At 40.7% G+C, this 18,933-nt stretch overlaps 1 protein-coding gene across 3 annotated transcripts; it reads right to left on the bottom strand.

The window, feature by feature from the left end:
- Window positions 1–404: 404 nt before the first annotated feature.
- On the bottom strand, window positions 405–18,249 carry txndc16 (thioredoxin domain containing 16). 3 transcript variants are annotated; one of them, XM_005753470.1, is made up of 20 exons: window positions 17,819–18,249; window positions 17,386–17,573; window positions 15,995–16,077; window positions 15,839–15,912; window positions 14,771–14,845; window positions 14,427–14,548; window positions 13,845–13,935; window positions 11,544–11,712; window positions 9,751–9,920; window positions 9,614–9,674; window positions 9,379–9,523; window positions 9,144–9,290; window positions 7,724–7,783; window positions 7,161–7,359; window positions 6,803–6,939; window positions 5,711–5,789; window positions 5,129–5,270; window positions 3,083–3,270; window positions 2,782–2,972; window positions 405–1,015 (listed from the first exon to the last, which is right to left on the bottom strand). In XM_005753470.1, exons 2-20 carry the CDS (start codon window positions 17,540–17,542, stop codon window positions 825–827), a joined length of 2,481 nt encoding a protein of 826 aa, XP_005753527.1. In that variant the 5' UTR covers window positions 17,543–17,573; window positions 17,819–18,249; the 3' UTR covers window positions 405–824. The 3 variants fall into 3 exon arrangements, with proteins under 3 accessions (XP_005753527.1, XP_005753526.1, XP_005753528.1); XM_005753469.1 differs by having other exon boundaries at window positions 17,386–17,556; XM_005753471.1 differs by having other exon boundaries at window positions 9,412–9,523; window positions 17,386–17,556.
- Window positions 18,250–18,933: the final 684 nt, after the last annotated feature.

The raw sequence follows: 18,933 nt of genomic DNA, 5'->3' as shown, positions 1-18,933 counted from the left end.
GCTGAAGCTTTAGCTAGTAGAAACAGTGTGACAAACTGCACACAGAGTTTGTGTGTTTGCTGGTGTTTGTTGAGCTGATAGAAACGCTGAATTTGAAATTAGCTGCAACTAAATAAACATCACTGTCTTCATGCTTCCTCCTCGAGCTAGATTCTGACACCTGCACTCCTTCCAGCCCACTTTAACTCCTCAGTATAAACACTACAAATGAAACTGCTGAACCTAACGTAACGAGTCTGTTTTGAAAACGTATGTTGTCGAAGGTACAGATATTTGTTTCACCAAGTAGACGATATGACACGATGATAACACATAAGACTGGTTTTTGAGTTAATGAATGGAATGAACACATTTTTATGAATTTTTATGAATCATAAAAATAGTTAAACACACTTTTTGTTTTCCAAAGGTTTATGAGTTACAACGAAATTAAGGGACAGTTTACTGACTGACACATAATTAGTTCAGTTAACTGGCACATGAGCAGCTTTAAAAACAAAACCAAACAAAAACAGCCAATCAGATGCATCTACAAAGTTAAAAGAGTCACAAAATCACAGCAGTAAGAAATCAGACAATGAAACAGTCTCAATAAAAAAAAAATCCAAAAATAACATCCAGGAACAACTGAAAGGTTTAATAGCCAGCATGTCACATTAAAACACAATGGCAAAAATATTATTATTACTATTTTTACATTATTATAATAATCTCTCATTAAATACTCGGTAACCCAACATTTAAGCTGTATATTTTTAATAGAAAAGAAAACTTAAACAAAGAAACAGACAGATCAGATCAGCAGTGTTCTTTCCATCTGATGTTCAGAGTTCAGAGTGAGCGTGACGATTGTCACCTGTCATGTCCTCTACCACTACATGTTCTTTCACATTAACCTCTTCCTCCTCCTCCTTAGGAGTTTGCTGCTGGGCAGAGTCAGGTTCCTGCATGTCCATAATTTTCAAGAAGTCATAGAACTCAAAAGCAGGTGGCCAGCTATCCTCATCCAGCAAACCTACAGAACAAAAATATTTTATTATAATGTGAAGTTTCATACAGAATTAAAATGAATCATATTGTTAAAAGCATATTTGTCTTAAGATTAGAAAGTAAAACACAGGAACTTTCACAGGAATGTTGATACCTGGTGTCAGAGTGCTGTAACATCAATTTCGTTTGTCTTCTTTACTCATCAGTCATTTTAAATGCCAATAACAATATATCAGCAAATAGCTAATATTGGCCGATATATCAGTCGGGCTTAACTTCTCCAGTCTTCTTGAGTTTATTCTATATAGCCCAGGTTGTCCTGTTTTAGCTCCTTGGTTATTAGGTTTCCCTTGTGTCTTTGTCCTCTGTGTCCCTCTCTGTGTGTCTCTGTTTATGTGTGTGTCCTTGTGTCTTCTTTCCCTTTTCTCTTCCCATGTTCTCCTCCTTATGTCTCATTTCATCCCTCCCCTGCCTGTCATTTTTATCCCATGTTTCCCCAGACCGTCATGTCTCTCCTCTCACTCTCTGTGTCTCGTCTCCATTATCTGTTCCTGCGTCCCCCTCGTTATCTCCTCCGTTATCTCCCTAATCCATCTTGTTTCCTTGTGTGTCCTTTCCTCTCAGTTCCCATGTCATGCTAGGAGTTAGTCTGTGTCTTAGTGTTTCCTGGTTTATTTTGATAGTCTTGCGTTCCATGTTCAGTGTGTTTAGTTTTGCTTCTATTTATTTCTATAAATAAATTAAATAACATTTTATTTATTTATAGACCATTTTTGTTCCTGAAGTTCAATTTATAATCGTCACAACTTTTTTCACTTTTATAAAATGACTTCAAATAATCATTTTAGGACTCACTCATATATGACAACCATCGCTACCTGTAAACTAAATGCGAGTCTGCAAACATAACACAGGTTTAACAGCATTTCCAAATCGATGAATAGTAAAAATGAATACATTGCAATCCAGCAGAAGAGTTTTGGTTAAAACAAGATTACAGCAAGTCAAAAACAGAACCTGAAGTCCTGCTGCATTAGTAAAAAGGTTGTTAGTCTGCAGTTTGTGTGCAGAGAATCAATTAAACGTTGTGCATTTCAGTGATGGAGACCAGCATCTTATCTCGGCTCTTGTCTTTATACACTCCAGAGCTAAAAGAGGACTCCAGATAGTTCAGGTTTCATATCTGAACTACGTTCAACAGTTATATTAACAGTTCTCTCACTGATAGAGAAGACTGCTGAATGTGTAGTCAGTCTTTATGGTGGGAATGTGCTGACCACAGGTATTATTTCCATTTAGAAATATCACCAGTACAAGTAATTTCTCAGACTAACTGTTGTATGTAGAAAGGCAAATGTAAATAGACAGAAGGACAGCCTCTTGATCACAAAGGTCAGTCAACAATCACACACAATGTCTGCTTTTGTCGTTGCATCCAGTCTCATTTGATGACTTTGTGCGGGATTTTCAAGATGTGCTTGTAACTCAAATAAATTCCAGGTGACTAGAATCTACAAACTGCTAAAGGTAAATCTGAGGCATAGTTGAATTGTTTATTATTGATTTTTTATTGACTGGAAATTCCATCCAGACTAAGGTGACCTGAACATTACCTTAAAGATTTCAATCTTTAAGGTAATCTTGCACATTTCTACTCTCAATTCTGCTTTTAAGAGTGACCGGTTCATTAACTGTCTGTAATAAGGCAGAATTATAGCTGTATAGCATAGCTGTCTTGGAATTTATGGGATTGTAAACTCAGCTTTAAGCTTTCTCTTCTCTCCTCCTTACCTGTTGGTGACTCAGTACCATCCTCGACCCTTTGCAGCCAGTGAAGGACTGAGGAGGCCACTATGGGGGTGTTGGGTGGGTACTGGTATATTTGGTCTCCAGAGGGCAAGTGTGTGAGGACTAGTGCAGGAAGAGGGGGCATAGAGCCTACGTATGACCCCAGGACGGACATACCAGCTGGAGTGCGTCCACTAAAACAAAATATATTTTTTAAAAAAAAGTATAAATAAAAAAGTGGGGATTTTGGATTGTGTACATGATGGAAAAATAGAGCAGCAAATAAGCAGAAACAGAAACGTACAGATGGATCCAGCAGGCCAAATATCGCTCCATCGTTTCCCCTTCCGACTCTACTAATGTTCTCATCTCCTTCACCAGCGCCTGGTTCTGCCTCCGTCCAATCTTGTCCTCCTCCTCTCCCACAAACAGAAGGAGTAGGGCTTTGCCCAGCAAGAGGAAGGATGGCAGATTTTCTACAGTCAGCTCAGGCTGGGGATAGAAATCATGAAAAGAGGACGAAGAAGTGCCAAATAACACAAAGACTTCAAATATCTGCATTTTCACAAACTCACAGTCATCACACTACAAACCAGATAAAACACAGGCCAGTGAAATGAACAACATCCCAAATGAAAAAGAGAAGGTTTGACTTTGACACAATCAGCACAAATCTTGAGTTTCGGCTAATTATCCAAAGTTTACACATCACTGGTTTTTGCTGCACCTGCAACATCCTGCAGAAAACCTGCTTACAAAGGTCAGCACCAAGCATGTTAGAAGCAGCTGTTTACTTCCTGTGAAGAAAACTGCAGGTGGAATTTTAAGAGGGTCTGTCAATTAAATAGTGAGATGGCTGAGCCAATATTAAGTGATAAAGATTTACTAAGCAGAGCACGAGTGCAAGGCTGCGACTGCAAAATAAACGTATCCATGAGAGTGGACGGTACTGCGAGTCATCTGCTGACAATGCACAAATCTGATTTAATGCTGACCTGTGCAATCTACTATAACTGACACAAATTACTGTCACGTTTCTGTTTAAATACTCTCCGAATTCTGTACAGTTAAAAGGAAACAAAGAGATATAAAACAAAGCGCCTCATCAGTCCCGTCAGCAGCTTTTAACACTAGCAGGGATTTTTCTGAGGGTGCAATTCTCCTTGAATTATATATGACACATTTCAGTCCAGGTCACTCTCTCACCATCATAAATAACACAGAAGCAAGTGTTAATGTCTCCATTTAACTTGTTTTATCGAGTCATATTCTGTGATTGATTGGTGTGAGGTCATCAGCACAGCCAGAGGGGAGAATGTGTCATTGACTGGACTTTTGATCCCAAGCTCCATGGAAGCATTTCCACAGCAGGAATCAGACCCTTAACCCATCTTATCATCCATCAAGGATTACCGAAGCATTACTCTGACCTGGCATGACCTCTGTATTTGGAAAGCCGTAACTAAACCACATGTGAAGCCCATTACCTGAGACTATGATACTATGAACACGCCATAGTGGCTTTTATAAACATCCAAGAATTGTATATTGTATTGTAATGTATTTTCAAGTGGGATTAAGGAGGTCCTCAAAGGCCAAGAAAAGGGTGGAGTGCTCACTCTGGGTCAGGGACGAGTTCCTGCCCCAAGTGGAGGAGTTTAAGTATCTCGGGTACTTGTTCAAGAGTGACGGGAGAAGGGAGCGGGAGATTGACAGACGGATTGGTGCGGCTGCAGTGATGCGGACACTGTACTGGTCCGTCGTGGTGAAGAGAGAGCTGAGTGTAAAAGCACTTTACTGGCCGATCGACGTCCCTACCCTCACCTATGGTCACGAGCTGTGGGTAGTGATTGAAAGAACGAGATCGCGGATAGAAGCAGTGGAAATGAGCTTCCTCCGAAGGGTGGCTGGCTTCTCCCTTAGAAATAGGGTGAGAAGTTCAGCCACCCAGAAGGGCCCCAGAGTAGAGCCGCTGCTCCTCCATGAGCAACATGAGCGCTTCCTGGGTGAGGTGTTTTGGGCATCTCCCATTGGGACGAGGCCCCGGGGCAGACCCAGGACACACTGGAGAGATTATATCTCTTGGAAGAGGTGGCTGTGGAGAGGGAGGTCTGGGCTTCTCTGCTTAAGTTGCTGCCCCCACGACCCGGCCCCAGATAAGAGGAAGAAGACGGACGGATTATAGTGATTAAAATCAAGCTGGACTTAGTTATTCACTCACTATTCCTGACTGGATGATTGCATTGAAACAAGTCATCCAACTTGAATTTGTGACTAATTTTGCAAAAAATGATAAAGAGAAGTGTACACACACACACACACACACACACACACACACACTATGGTTTACCATTGGGTGGAGCAGCGCAGTGTTAATGTGTGTGAGCAGCTCTTCAGCAGACGAGGAGGCAGGCAGTGTGAAAGGATGAGTGTGTGTCCTCCAAGATGGAAACACTAACACTGCGGGAAGGTCTACAGTGTGGTCTGCAGCCCTGCATAGTCACCATGCACGCACACACGCACACGCACGCACACGCACGCACACGCACAATATAAGTAAAACTAATAAACAATATTTTAAATGGTTAAAGTTTAAATATTAAACATTGGAAACACAGCTAAGTTTTTAATGACAGGTATGTCTAAACCTTTACAAAATGTAACTACAACATTGATTAAAGTGTCTTTCCAAAGCCAGGTTGGATTATAGTAGGTACGTGTAGGATTTCCACCCCTCAAAAACAAACTGCTTAACTGTCCATCTCCTAAAGCCTTTAAAAGCAATTGGAAATCCTACATTTCAAAGTTAGGAAAAACAGACAACTCATGGAATTATATTTTGTGTTTTTCAAAACTTCCAGTAATTTAGGACTTTAAACTTGAAGAAGCAGTTTGCCAAATTGCCTCAACCTTGAAATAGTAGAGCTCGTACCATTTCTCTGCCAGTTCATCTGTCAGCAGTCCAGTCAGTGCGTCTCCTCTCAGGGACTTTGCTGCTTCGGTAAACGCTGCTAAACATGGCAATAAAGAAAAATTTGGAAAGAAAGAGTAAGTAATACAGGATACTGGAAACACACCGTCTATTTAAAATAACAAAGAGGAAAAGACTAAAATCAACAATGAGCAGAATCTGAACTCATTCGTTTGTGTTGTCCAGAACTGAATGAAAGCACAACAACGAGCTGCATTGTTAGATCAGGTGATATATTTCCACATTACCATGAACACTCACACTGCAATTTATTTTGACCGATCGCTCAACTGTCGCAGTGGATGCACCAAGCAAGCAGCCTCAGTGATATCAATGTGAAAATCCTGGGCGACTTCCTTCTGGAAGATTATCTTGTTAATAATTTTACCTCCTCATTACGTACGACTCTCAATACTGTAGCTCCTATGAAAGAGAGAGCTTCCCTTCATTGGTTCCAGTATCTAGTATATTTTCTCTGTATCTATTATTGTAGGGTCTACCTTACAATATAAAGCACCTTGAGATGACTGATGTTGTGATTTGGTGCTATATAAATGAAATTGAATTTATTGTGACAAAGCAGACAGACAGCTACTTTCCCACTCGATTGTTTACCACTCCCATTCATATAGTGATCATGTGTAGTGATCTGCCCCTTATTTATCACCCCCACGTTCCAAACACCAAGATAGCAACAGTAAAAACACTCATCTCATCGCTTTAAAACAGGAGTTCACAAACCAACAGGTCACAGTAGCTAAATGTATCTTTTATATATTAGCCAGAGTAAGTATTAGCTGATTACACCTACTCTGTTACTGTAAACACAATGCTAACATTGAGATAGCTTTGAATGTGAATGAGTACAGACAAAAGTGTTAATTAACAGCTACAAAACACCTCCAAGTATTTCTCCCCCACTCCCTTAAAAGTTCTTGTTTTGATTGCAGCTACTGGGAGATCTTCCTTAGTAGTATAACCATAACTAATAGAAGTTTAGCATTTGCACTGAGGCTTCCCTTGCAACAACAATGCACAATAACAACATCTTACCTGTTTGTGTCTGGGCCTCAAACAATCCCACAACTCTGTCAAGCTGGTACCCTGCTAGCTCAGGATGAGGCACTTCCAGAAGGAATGATTGCGCTTCCTCTAGAGTGGACAGACGAACAGGAGAAGCTACACGGCTTCTGGTTAAAAAAATCAAGTCCACACAAACACACGTGTACATGTAAGTAGACTGACATTAAAAAGACAGCGCTACAAGACTAAACACACCTCCATTTCTATTTCAGGTTAAGGGAAAGGATTGTACAAGTACACTAACTGCTATTTCATCAGTCCTTGATTTGGACCCGACTGAGGTTAAAGGCTTATATATGACTTCAAAGTTATATTTATGTTTTCTCACATCATGATGAAGCGATGTAGTGACTCACTACCCAGCATTCCTCTGAAGTGCTGGGCCGGATGCTGGGGGTGAAGAAGCAAGACACTGGGAAAGGCAGTGATTGGCTGGAAGGGGACAGCACTGCCTGGCTGAGCGGCGCAGAGGTCGGTCCATTCGCTGCAGTCGACCACACTCATCTGAACTTTGTTGACCTCTGAGTCTTAAGGTCAGTGAGAGCAAATCATGTGTTGATGAGTGAATTTTCTATCCATTGTTGCTATTAATCAAGTTTTGAAATGTGCAAATGAGGCCTGAATATTACATCTGCCTAGATAACAATCCTTTGTGGTTAAGGCAAAAGGGCAATTCATTCAGTACATGGATTTAGATGACTGTATGTTGGTTCACAAGGGGGTTTCATCTTTTGTAAATTTAGACAAACTGTAAAGCACAATAATAGGAGTCATAACTGACGTGGTACTGCCATCCAAACACTCTTCTGTTCAAATACAGATCTCTGTTTTGACGTCTGCTAAAATAAACAGTGGAAACATAGCCCCCCCCAAAAAAAACTGCTTGTTTACCTGCAAGTCTCTCTGCAACTTCAATGAAAGAGCTGAGAAAAGCCATTGAAACAGCATCCCCTGGTGGGAGAAAACAGAAACTGCAATTTACTTGCATTTCATGTTCAAGAGGAAAACTTTTTTTTTTTTAAACATAAAATATGCCTGGTTCATATAAGAAAGAGATGAATTCCAAAACAGTAAAATATGGTGGTAGAAGTTTAACTTCCATGGGGAGGAAAAAGGCTTCATAAAGACTGTTAGAAGTACGGCTATAAGCCGCTACTTTTTGCACAAGCTTTGAACCCTGCGGCTTTTAGTCAGGTGCGGCTTTTCTATGGATTGTCCATGATTTTTGTCATATCGTAAGACGATTTGTTTTATGTGTTCCGCTGTTGTACGGCACTACGTTGCCTGGCGGAAGGGCATGTGATCAGACACATGTCCATCCGCCAGGCAACATAGTGCCGTACGAAGTAGCGCGAAAAACAAACTTCAAAGTAGCGCTACGCGTTCAGCGGGAGGCGTGGATGATGTGCGGCGATGAACTTGCGAAAAGCAAGTTATGCTCAACTCCACCGGTGGATTCTGACAGCGTGGAAAAGTGTGAAAACATCCAGGATCACCAACGGATTTCAAAGGGCTGGACTGCTGCATGATGGAGAGGAGGACACCGCCACGGCCCTTCTGAGGGTGTTCGACTCTGACACTGACAAGGAGGATTTCTTTGGTTTTGAAAGTGACAACGAAGGAAAGAAGCTGAGAATGGATAACGTAGCCATCCTGAGCCTGTTTGTATCCGACACTGGAGAAGAGGACTTTGGTGGTTTTAGAGCGCAGGAAGAAGAGAAAGATGGTGGTGAAGGACTGACTTTTCTTCTTGTTAAAGCCGTGTCACTGCACCTGAGCCTAAAAGGTAGGCCGAATCTATTTTTCTGGTGTGCTGTAGGTTATTGTTATGTACTACATTTGTTACTCATGAAGAGAGTTACTTATGAAGCACAGTACATGTTTCCTACTTGTAATTACCGGTACTTGTACATATACCTAAAAAGTTATGCAAATATGTACCCATAACTTGTTTTTCAAAATATTAATAAAAGTGATGTGTCTCCAAACAGCCATCTCTTTCCTGACAATTCCTTTTGTGCATATTCTCTTACATATGATAAGTTAACATTGAAACACCTGCGGCTTTTAGTCAGGTGCAGCTAATGTATGTACAAAACAGGATTTTCCCCTGATTTTAGCTTGTGCGGCTAATATTCAGGTGCGCTTTGTAGTCCGGGAAATACGGTAAATGAGCAACATTGTTAGAGTTTTATATCAGATTTGTCTGATGATTCTATACATGTAGTTTCTCTTTCCTGGTAAATACTGAATTTGTTGTACTAACTGCCTAAAGTGCCAAGACGCCTCTAAAGCAGCGACTCTGTCTTACATTTGAGGTAAAAGAGCACCACTGTGAGGCCACTCTGTGCTACTGCACTGTGAAAGTTGTCAGAAGTCAGTTGGGTAACTGAATCCATGTCCGATAAGGTGCCTCTGTTTTCAAAAACCGCCGCTGCGATTTCATCGTCCAGCTTGCCTGGAGACAGATGCAGACACAAAAAAGTTAATCTCCTGTTCTCATTCTTCCTTTTCTTCACGCTTCTTTCACTCTTGAGTCCCTTTACCAAAATGTGAATCTTCCTCATCGTCATCCACACCTTCATTGTCTTCTTCATCATCCTCCTCCTCCTCTTCATCTTTTTCTTGATCTGCGAACAGCACCAACACCTCATCGGGGCTGTTTAAGGTCAAATACTTTACTTCTAAACTCTGGAGGTGCACACACACAAACAAAAACGTGGGTAAGAATAACAGGTACTCTCATTCTGTGTATTATCTCGTGCCATGTTAGAGTCACACCTTCTCAGGCAGCCTGTAAGCAGCATTGTACTCATCAAGGGTTTTCACTGCAGGGCTCTGCCTGGAAACACACAAACCCATAAAAGAAATTATCTTAATGTCTTCATATCCATGCTCGTACTGGAGCTGTTGCACACCTGTGTACAAGCAGGAGCAGAGCGAGGCCTCGCAGCCTCCAGGCCAGCGTGGTGGCCGTATCGAGGTCCAGGTGCTCGGTTGCGGGATGAGAGAAGAGGAAGACCTGGGGAGTCTGCTGGTAGGGGAACTGGGGGGGCTGGACTGAGGAGGGGTCGTCGTACACCTCGGTCTGGTAAGGAAGAGACACAAAGTGTTAAGAGATTCTACTCCTGGTGGTAGGGTGGCTCTTTGTGCACAACATGCTCATGGTTACTTTTTTGTAAATTTGGTAAGTTGTACGTTGCTTTTTTCTAAAGGTCTACTTACAAAACACAGCTGCAATGACAGCACAATAACCACATGATCTAATATGCTGTGTTCCTGTTAAAAGGGTGTTTTTTCTTCCCGCTGACGCCAAGTGCTTGCTCATAGGTGGTGATCTGATCGTTGGGTTTTCTCAGTATTACTGGAGGATCTTTAGCTTACAATATAAAGCATTTGTTATGATTTGACACTATAAAACTAAATTGACTTGACTTGTGAACTGTGAAGAAGCTTGCGTAGTGAGTCTTATATTGTTATTAAAGCTGCTTTTACAGGAAGCATCGAGTAAGTCCAACTTTTATTCGCACCTCAGAAACGTCAGCCTACAGGTAACTGAAAGAAACGTCACGATATGTGACTACTATACCCAAAGAGAACAGGAGGCTGTGTTCTCCTTTTTCTTATGTTCGCTAGCCCCATCAGCAACATCTCCACTTAGAGACACATCAGTAGTTTTGTCTCTTGCATCATTTCATACACTCTTGTTGCTTCTTAATGACTGAACTCCTGAATTTCTTTTTGATCTTGCTCTTTTGTTTTGGACCGCTGAGTTTAACAGGTTAGTTTAGTTTAGTTGTCAGTGTCATGAAGGTTGGTCTATTTTACCCTTGCTAAATCACTGTGTTAACTTATGCTGAAGCCCAGCTTCTCACCGAATCTTTCACTTAAAATATATTTTAGAGCAGGGATGCCTACTGTGAGGCCCGGGGGTTAGAAATGACCTGCCAAAGTGTCCAATCCGGTCAACTGGAAAATGTACTACGGCGGGGACATCCCTGCTTTAGAGCTATAAAGACTCAGTGCTGAAGAAATACACTTTATACATGAAAGTTGTTAAGCCGTACCTTTCTAATGCCACTGATTGAAGCCCAGCCAAAGAGTTACAGCAGCTGGAATTGCACCTAACAGAGATCAGATTAGAAAAGTGATCAGTTACATCTGTTGGCCACTTCTTGCCAATAATCTTCATTTATTAAAATAAATTTCACTTTGACCTGGGAACAAATAAAGCGTTCTCAATTTTTCCTCTATGAGCTTGTGGGAGATTGAACACACTGACTAAATATTTTAATGTATCTGAGGTGTCAGAGCGCTGATGTGCAGCTGTCACATTAGTAACAAACAGCAGGAATGAGAGGGCACTGAGAAATAAAACACTTAAACAACTCAAGACAGTATTCTGTTTTTTTGGCATGTTTGTGAAGATCAGAAATTGAGAAGATTAACAACCAACTGCAGCACCGCTGTCTTGTCTTATTTGCATAGATCTGTATCACCAAATGAGCACAGACACTGAGCCTAAAGCAGAAAGAACACTGATAACAACCCTTATCTCTGACTGGGGTTTTGTCAAGTCAGCTAACGCAAAGAAAACTGAACCATGAACTTCACTCTGTTCGCACGACACCAACAGCTCGATGACATTTTATACTCAGAATAACCTGATAAATTTTGCATTAATTTACAAAGTAATCCTGTACCAGCTTACAACTAGTGGAGCCTCCATGAGCTGCAGGAAGGAGTGGAGGCTTAAGGTGGATAGGGGTTTCCTCATGCGGGTCAAAGGGCAGCGCTCAGAGGTCATTGGGGTCATGAACCCACTGTGAACTCTGCAGTGGAGGAACCACACTCGAGACGAAGGAGACGATTCGTTTACACTGAAAGACACACAGAGACAACTTCCTGAAAACACAGACTAACATCAAACACATTCATACTGTCGGGTCTTTAGTTTATAACATGAGAAATTACATGAATCCTTTTCTTTGTATCCACACTTGTGTGTTTGTCTATGCATTTCCAGCAGGATGTCAGACTTTTCATATTTTCTCCCAAGTATTTGGAGTCAGACCAGAAAAGCAAAAATTATCCTGGGTATGTTAAAAGCCTGTTTCGAATGACGGTCCCTTTGGTTTTCACGCCATGTGAGTTTAAGGTTTTGAGCATGTATCTCTGAGGTCACAAGGCCACAGCAGAGACATCAGCTGTCATCTTAAACTTTCAGTAAATATCACACGAGCTGCTGTAGCTGGAACTACATTTGCTGCACAGCTGTAGGACACTTTGCAAAGAGCCTCAATCTCAGCTTCTTCTTTTCTATGTTGTGTTACGTAATATTCAAAGCGCTTCACTTGTTCCACATTTTGTCATGTTACAGCCTTATCCCCAGCTGGATTCAATTCATTTATCACCTGAAAAATTCTACTCACAATACCCGATAATGACAAGGTGAAAAACATTTGATTTATATTTTCGCAAATGCATTAAAAATTAAAAGCAAAACTAAATGTACACAATTTTTCACAGCCTTTGCTCAATACTTTGCTTAAGCACTTTTGGCAAAATTACAGCCTCAAGTATTTTTGAGTATGATGCAACAAGAAACACCTTTTGGGGGGAGTTTCTCCTCTCAGGCAGGATGGGGAGCATTGGTGCACAGCCATCGGGTTAATCGGGTTAAGTCTGAGCTCTGGCCGGCCCCTCAAAGGTATTCACAGAGAGGTCCTGAAGCCACTTCTTTGTTATCTTGGCTGTGTGTTTAGGTTGTTGTCCTGTTGGATGATAACTCAGCAGGTTATCATTAAGGATGTCTCTGTACATAGCTGGTCCCCCAGTTCGTGCTTCAAAAAACCATTCCCACAGCATGATACTGCCACCACCATGCTTCACCGTAGGGATGCTATTGGCCTGGTGATGAGTGGTGCCTGGTTTCCTTCAGACACGCTCACAGTATTCAGGCCAAACCAAAGTTAATCCTTGTTTCATCAGACCAGAGAATTTTGTTTCAGGTGCCTTTTGGCAAACTACACGTAGGCTGTCATGTGTCTCTTACTGAGCAGTGGCTTACATCTTGCCACTTTACCACACGGGCCTGATTACTGAAGTGCTGCATAAGTGGTTGTCCTTCTGGAAGGTTCTCCTGGAGCTCTGTCAGAGCAACTATTGTGTTCTTTGTTACGTCCCTGACTAAGGCTACGTCCACACTAGCCCGGATAGATTTGAAAACAGTGTTTTCGTCTGAAAAACGCTCCGCGTCCACACTAGTGTTTTCAGTCGTTTTCACAGAGTTCTGCGTCCACATTGAAACGTCCGAAAACGCTTATGTTCCAGTCCTGTGCATGCGGGAAAAGCAAGACGATTCGACCTGCCTCATTTTTGTCTGCCGTTTATTTACTTTCCAGCTCTTTGAAACGTCGCAGTAAAATGTTGAGGAAAAGCACTGAGTTTTTTTAAATGGACTAACAATGAGGTGGAGTTGTTGCTGTGAGTAACACAAAAGTACAAAGTTTCAAAAGCGAGTGAGAATTAAAGATGCGTTTTCAAAGCGCATTAGTGTGGACATAGCCTAAGGCCCTTCTACCCTGAACCCTCTGTGCTCATTGGGACTTTCCCCAGATCTGTGCCTTTATACAATCCTGCACCAGAGGTCTACAGACAGTTCCTTGAACTTTGCGGCTTGGTTTGTGCTTGGTGTGTCTTCTAAATGACATCCAAATGAATTTACTACAGGTGGACTCCAATCAAGTTGTAAAAATACTTATGTACATGTTATATTTGTGTGTTTTTTTTTAAATACATTTACAAGAAATTCAAGCGAACTAATGTCACTTTGTCATTATGGGGTATTGTGTGTAGAATGTTTTAGTTGAAAACTGAATTTAATCTAACTTGAAAGAAGGCTGTATCGTGACAAGATGCTGAACAAGTGAAGCGCTGTGAATACTTCCCAGGTACAAGTGTTGTCATTGACGCCTGCTCTGTACACAAAGAAAGGCCAAAAAGAACATACCCTAGGTGCTTCAACACGGGTCCTCCTGTTATGAGAATAAACTGATATTTGGATCCATACACATAGGCCGTCTCCATAATCGATCTGTGCTCTTAAGAAAAAACAAACAAAGATGATACATTTAATCAATCACTGGGACAATGTGTGTCTCACAAAGTACGATCAAACCTATGAGTAGCTACTAAAAAGTTTACCATCTTTAATTTAGGACTTGGTGATATGACCTCAAATTAACATCATGATTTTGAATTTTGATCGATGAATGATTATGCATACACATACACAGGCTGGTGACCTGTCGCAGGGCTAACACAGAGAGACGGACAACACTCGCACCTGTGGGCAATGTAGAATCACCATCTGCTGGAGTTTTACAGTCGGCTCAGTGTTCGAATTACGCTCTGAGTCATGTGACAACACAAACGGTATGTTTTATAGTTTATATAAGTATTAACAGAAATGAAAAACAAAGAAACAAAAATAACAGACACGGGCAAGATTGTGATTGTCAGTTTTGATTCCTTTTGAATTAACTGCCCAGCCTTACATTAATTACCATCCTTCCTGTCCTTCTTCCCATACCTTGTGTTCCCAGACTGCAAACATAACCAAGCACAATGTCTTTCTTCCCTCTGGCCGCCTTTTCCATTGCGAGGAGGTCAGCGTCTGTGTGGACATACTTTATCTCATCACGTAGAATGGCGCTGGAAGAGAAAAGCCGTCTTCAGTTAAATGCCAGAAGTACACGTTTGGCTCCCTCCTTTCATTTTTCCCCCCCAACAAAGCTCACCAAAAGACAAAAAATAATGAGTGACTTTGGTTCTGGTTCAATCTCAGTGGATCATCTGAATGTATGTGATCCTAAAGGGTTCAAAAGTTAAAGTTTCACAAAGGTCTCTACAACACAGAGCATAAGCCTTACTTACAACAAGACTTCGGAGACTATCGAGTTGACGTCAAAGATAGTGTCCAAATCAAAACTCAAGAACTCCTTACCGCCTCTAGCAACAGAAAGACAAGGGCAGATTCAACGAGATTGCAACCATGCAGACACAAAAACCCTCATGAAGGTTATAATGTTCAGTTTTTATTCTCACTGCTGTTGAAAGTCATTGATGAAACTTTATGGACACTGAATGTTTTTTTACAGTTACAAATTCTAGTTTTAAAGGGAAGCTGTTAAGAAGTTTACTGCATTACATTTCAGTTTCCATAATACTTTGTCCACTTCATTACTATATATTAGGGGAGTAGGTAAAAAGGTTGATACAGTAGCATTAATAGTGTATCTCAGTGATGATAGCCGGGATAATACCTTTTGTGTTGACTGTTAGAAATACAATGAGAGTAAAGTTTTCATTAATATGAGCAGTAGCCCTTCCAACATGTAGTTAGAACTTCCTCTGAGTCTGGACTCTGATGCAGAGCATTTAGGGTGGATGCCAACAGGTGGCAGCAGATATTTTCATACTGAGGAGCAAGAGAAACTGAAGTGGGGGAGAGACCAGTTAGATATAGTTTGGTGGAATAACTTTGGCTGTTTAACACGGCCAACATTGCTCATGGAGTCAGGAATCGGGTTGAAGGGAAGCTACGTCTTTTTTTTCTTGATGAGTCAGAGATCAAATTCAAACACAGAGCTAAATTACACCAATTTTTACATTAAATGTGAACATCACTTCCCAGTGTGAACAAATGCCAGTGAATTAAGTTGGAAATCACAGAGAAAGAGACAATCAGCAGATTTATTATCCTTATTTACAGACTTGAATTGTTATTCTTCCATTCTGTTACTGTAGCTTAGCATGATTCACACTTTAAAATAACCGTCACTTATTGTGTTTTGGCTGCTGTAGGTCCCACTTCACCCACGCTCAGAAACAAGCTATTTTAGTTCACTTTGCCCATCCTTTAAAACATCTTTCTTCTGATTGGCTGCCCCTCCATGTTCTGGTCATTTTAGAATGAACACATACTGAGACTTTACAACTCACCTGAACAAAAAAGCAGTGTGCAGCAGCTGTTCCTCTGCGCAGTACGTGTAAACCAGCTCTTTGTTACAGTTCACCTAAAAAGCAACGGCAAAAAAGTGATTCAACATCAACTTCAATGACTGATGAAGCGCAGTGCTCACAGGGGTCTACACTTACCTTACCAACTAGTACTCCATAATCCTGAAGAGCTTCAGCAGACTTCTCCAACTCCACCAGGAACAGAGAGATGGTCGGAGAGACTGGAAACAGAGGAGGCGACAAAGAGAAACGCCTTTCAGACACGGACTGCTTTCCATTAATCTGAATCCACACGTTTTAATGTATGATGAATTTTCTCTTACTCATCTTATGCTACACATTCACATGTATTAAAGATTTAATTTTTTTTTATTAAACTGAACTTTTAAAAAACTAAACCTTAAAAAAATGTTGTTTGACATCATTTAATGACTGAATCTCAATCTGTGAACACATTTCAATTAATTATTTATTTAATTTAATTATTAATAATTAAATGTGTTTGGATTACAATCAGACTGTCTGTAGCTGCTTTGAAAATGTCACTCTAAATACATTTGATTCAGTTTAGAGTCTTAAAGTCATTTCAGCTTCAGCTTCACTCAAATGTACACATCATTTGCAAGATCCAGCTGTGACAGACAGTTTTCCATTAGTGTGACCGATTACAGCACGACTAATAATTGATCATTGATCAGTGTGTAACATACAGTAAATGTTTACAGTACTGCCCACACACAGAGTTAGAGTTGTGGACTCTACAGAATTGATTGTGAGCTGGTTATGAATAAACGTGATCGCTGTCTCTGTCCTTATATATTTATGACTCAATAACTGGGAAAGTGTTCATGTTAAGTACACAAAACAGCAAACTCCCGTAAAACTGGTATTTCCGTGTCTGTAAAAACATAACATGAGCTTTGACAGCAACTTTATTACCTTGGAATGGAATCAAAGCGTCAGTCACCTGGTTCAGGAGGGGAGGAGTCAGAGAGAAACTGTCTCTGTGAACTAAGCCTGCCAGCAGGTCTAGTTCACAGAGTCTGTTACCCTGGCAACTGACTCAGAATTTAATTTAATCGTCTTTCTGGAACAGAAAGTGAGTTTCCCTTATTTATGGTGAAAGCAAACCCAGAGATGTTAGCTAATCCTGCTTCCTGGAATAGGGCCCTAGCAGACAGAATGTCACTCACTATTTATGCACAGCCAGAAACAACACATTGATGTTCTGGTAGTCATTTTGGTCTTTTTAACCCTCCAGCATCATCTAGAATCTCTGCAAAGCTCTTCTTCATCTCTTCATGTAGAAGAGATGGCTCTCCTGCAAAAATGCCGCACAGCTCCTTATTTCAGTAAACTGACGTCACGTCAGCATGGCTGCTAATTTCATTAGCATGTTGAACTCATCAAAATACACTTGTTCAGCACGCTTGCATGTTTCACATCACAAGCCTGATAATGAGGAGCGTGGGACCTATGACAAATATACAGCAGCACAGCTGAGATAGCATGAGCAGTGAGCGGCCTACCTTGATGCTCAAAATAGATGAACATCATCTTCCCAGAATGCAATTTCTCATAAAAGTCCGAAGCTGTGTATTCAATCAGGTCTGAAGTGTTCGCCTTGTCTGTGCACCGTCCCGACCTCATCCACAGCAGGAAGACAGTAACACACATCCACATCATGGCTGAGGTGTGTTCTTTGGAAGAAACAATACTGTTAAAGGAGCACAATTGTATATATATAGAGAGAGTTTGTAATAATCTCAGCTTCTGAAATTTCCAAACTGCGCAGGGGAGCTGTCATATTTGAGTCCTAAACAAGAAAAGGGGACGATTAAGGCTCGTTATTTTTTTATGTGACCCATACCATCTGCTATAACTGGTTAATATTTCTTGTTCGGCTCAATCAAATGAACAGCAGCACGCAAGAAGTGACAAAAAAAGCATGCTATCTGTTACCTGAAGAAGCAGACTGCAGGAAAACCTTAAGGCTTAACTTGTTTCTTTCCAAGAGGTAAAAACCACAGCTAAAGCATTGTTGGAGGGAGAAACATCACAGCGATAATTATGAGCAAAAAACTATCTTACAAATATAAAACGTCCAAAAAGTCCAAAAACACCGCTTTAAGATTTTCTTAAAAGCTAATTCTTTAGCTAGGATTGTTAGCTGCCTTATTGATGGATATTCGTGCTAAGGGCTTTAAATAGCTAACAATTAGCTGATATTAGTTTTAAATTTAGAATATGCATGTCGCTATATGTCCGCGGGGAATATAGGCCCAAACCAAAACTGTTTCCAATGTTATTTTTCGCCTTGATACACAATGAAATCTAAGAAAATAGTTCAAGATGTGACTCTCCAATCTTAGCAAAACACTGTTAAATGCTCAGTTACGACGGCACTTCCGGGAAGCGTTTCAAAATAAAACCACAATAATATATATATTTTTTAAATTTATTTATACGTGCAAGCAAACATGAAAATATAGCATATAAGCCAAAAACAAGGACTGTACAGTTATAAAGAGCTTGAAAGTCAATATCATGTATCACCAGCTATATTCTTCATCACAGCCTCTATTTCTTCTAATTTTTTAAGCAGTCCTCAGGAATGGTTCCCCAAGCTTCTCGAATGACATTTTAAGCTCTTTCTTGGGATGTTGGCTGTCTTTTGTTCTGCTTTCTGTCAATATTATCCAGCACTGCTTCAATAATATCGAGGCTCAGACTCTGGAGACGAAAAAAATCAATGACTGATTAGGTTTTTCTATCCAGGTATACTTTTATTGCCTTGGCAGTGTGTTTGGGCTCAGTGTGATGATGGAAAATTAAACTGCTGCCAATCAGATGCGTTCCTGTTTGTATTGCATGGCGGATCAGAATCTAACGGTACTTTTCTGCGTTTATAATTCAATCCATTTTGCTAAGATACCCAACACCACTGGTTGAAATGCACCCCTAAACCTTGGCTGTTGTACCTCTCTTCTAATGACCTCTGTACAAATTGGTGATATTGATTAATATTCCTCTGAAAATGGTCAGGGACAAGGACAGGAGTGAAAATAAATGATAAT

The sequence above is a fragment of the Pundamilia nyererei genome, unplaced genomic scaffold (assembly GCF_000239375.1).
Source record: "Pundamilia nyererei isolate P.nyererei 1_Seehausen unplaced genomic scaffold, PunNye1.0 scaffold00430, whole genome shotgun sequence".
Taxonomy (NCBI): domain Eukaryota; kingdom Metazoa; phylum Chordata; class Actinopteri; order Cichliformes; family Cichlidae; genus Pundamilia; species Pundamilia nyererei.
The sequence above is the reverse complement of the archived record's forward strand: the minus strand, read 5'-3'. Positions and strand labels throughout refer to the sequence as shown.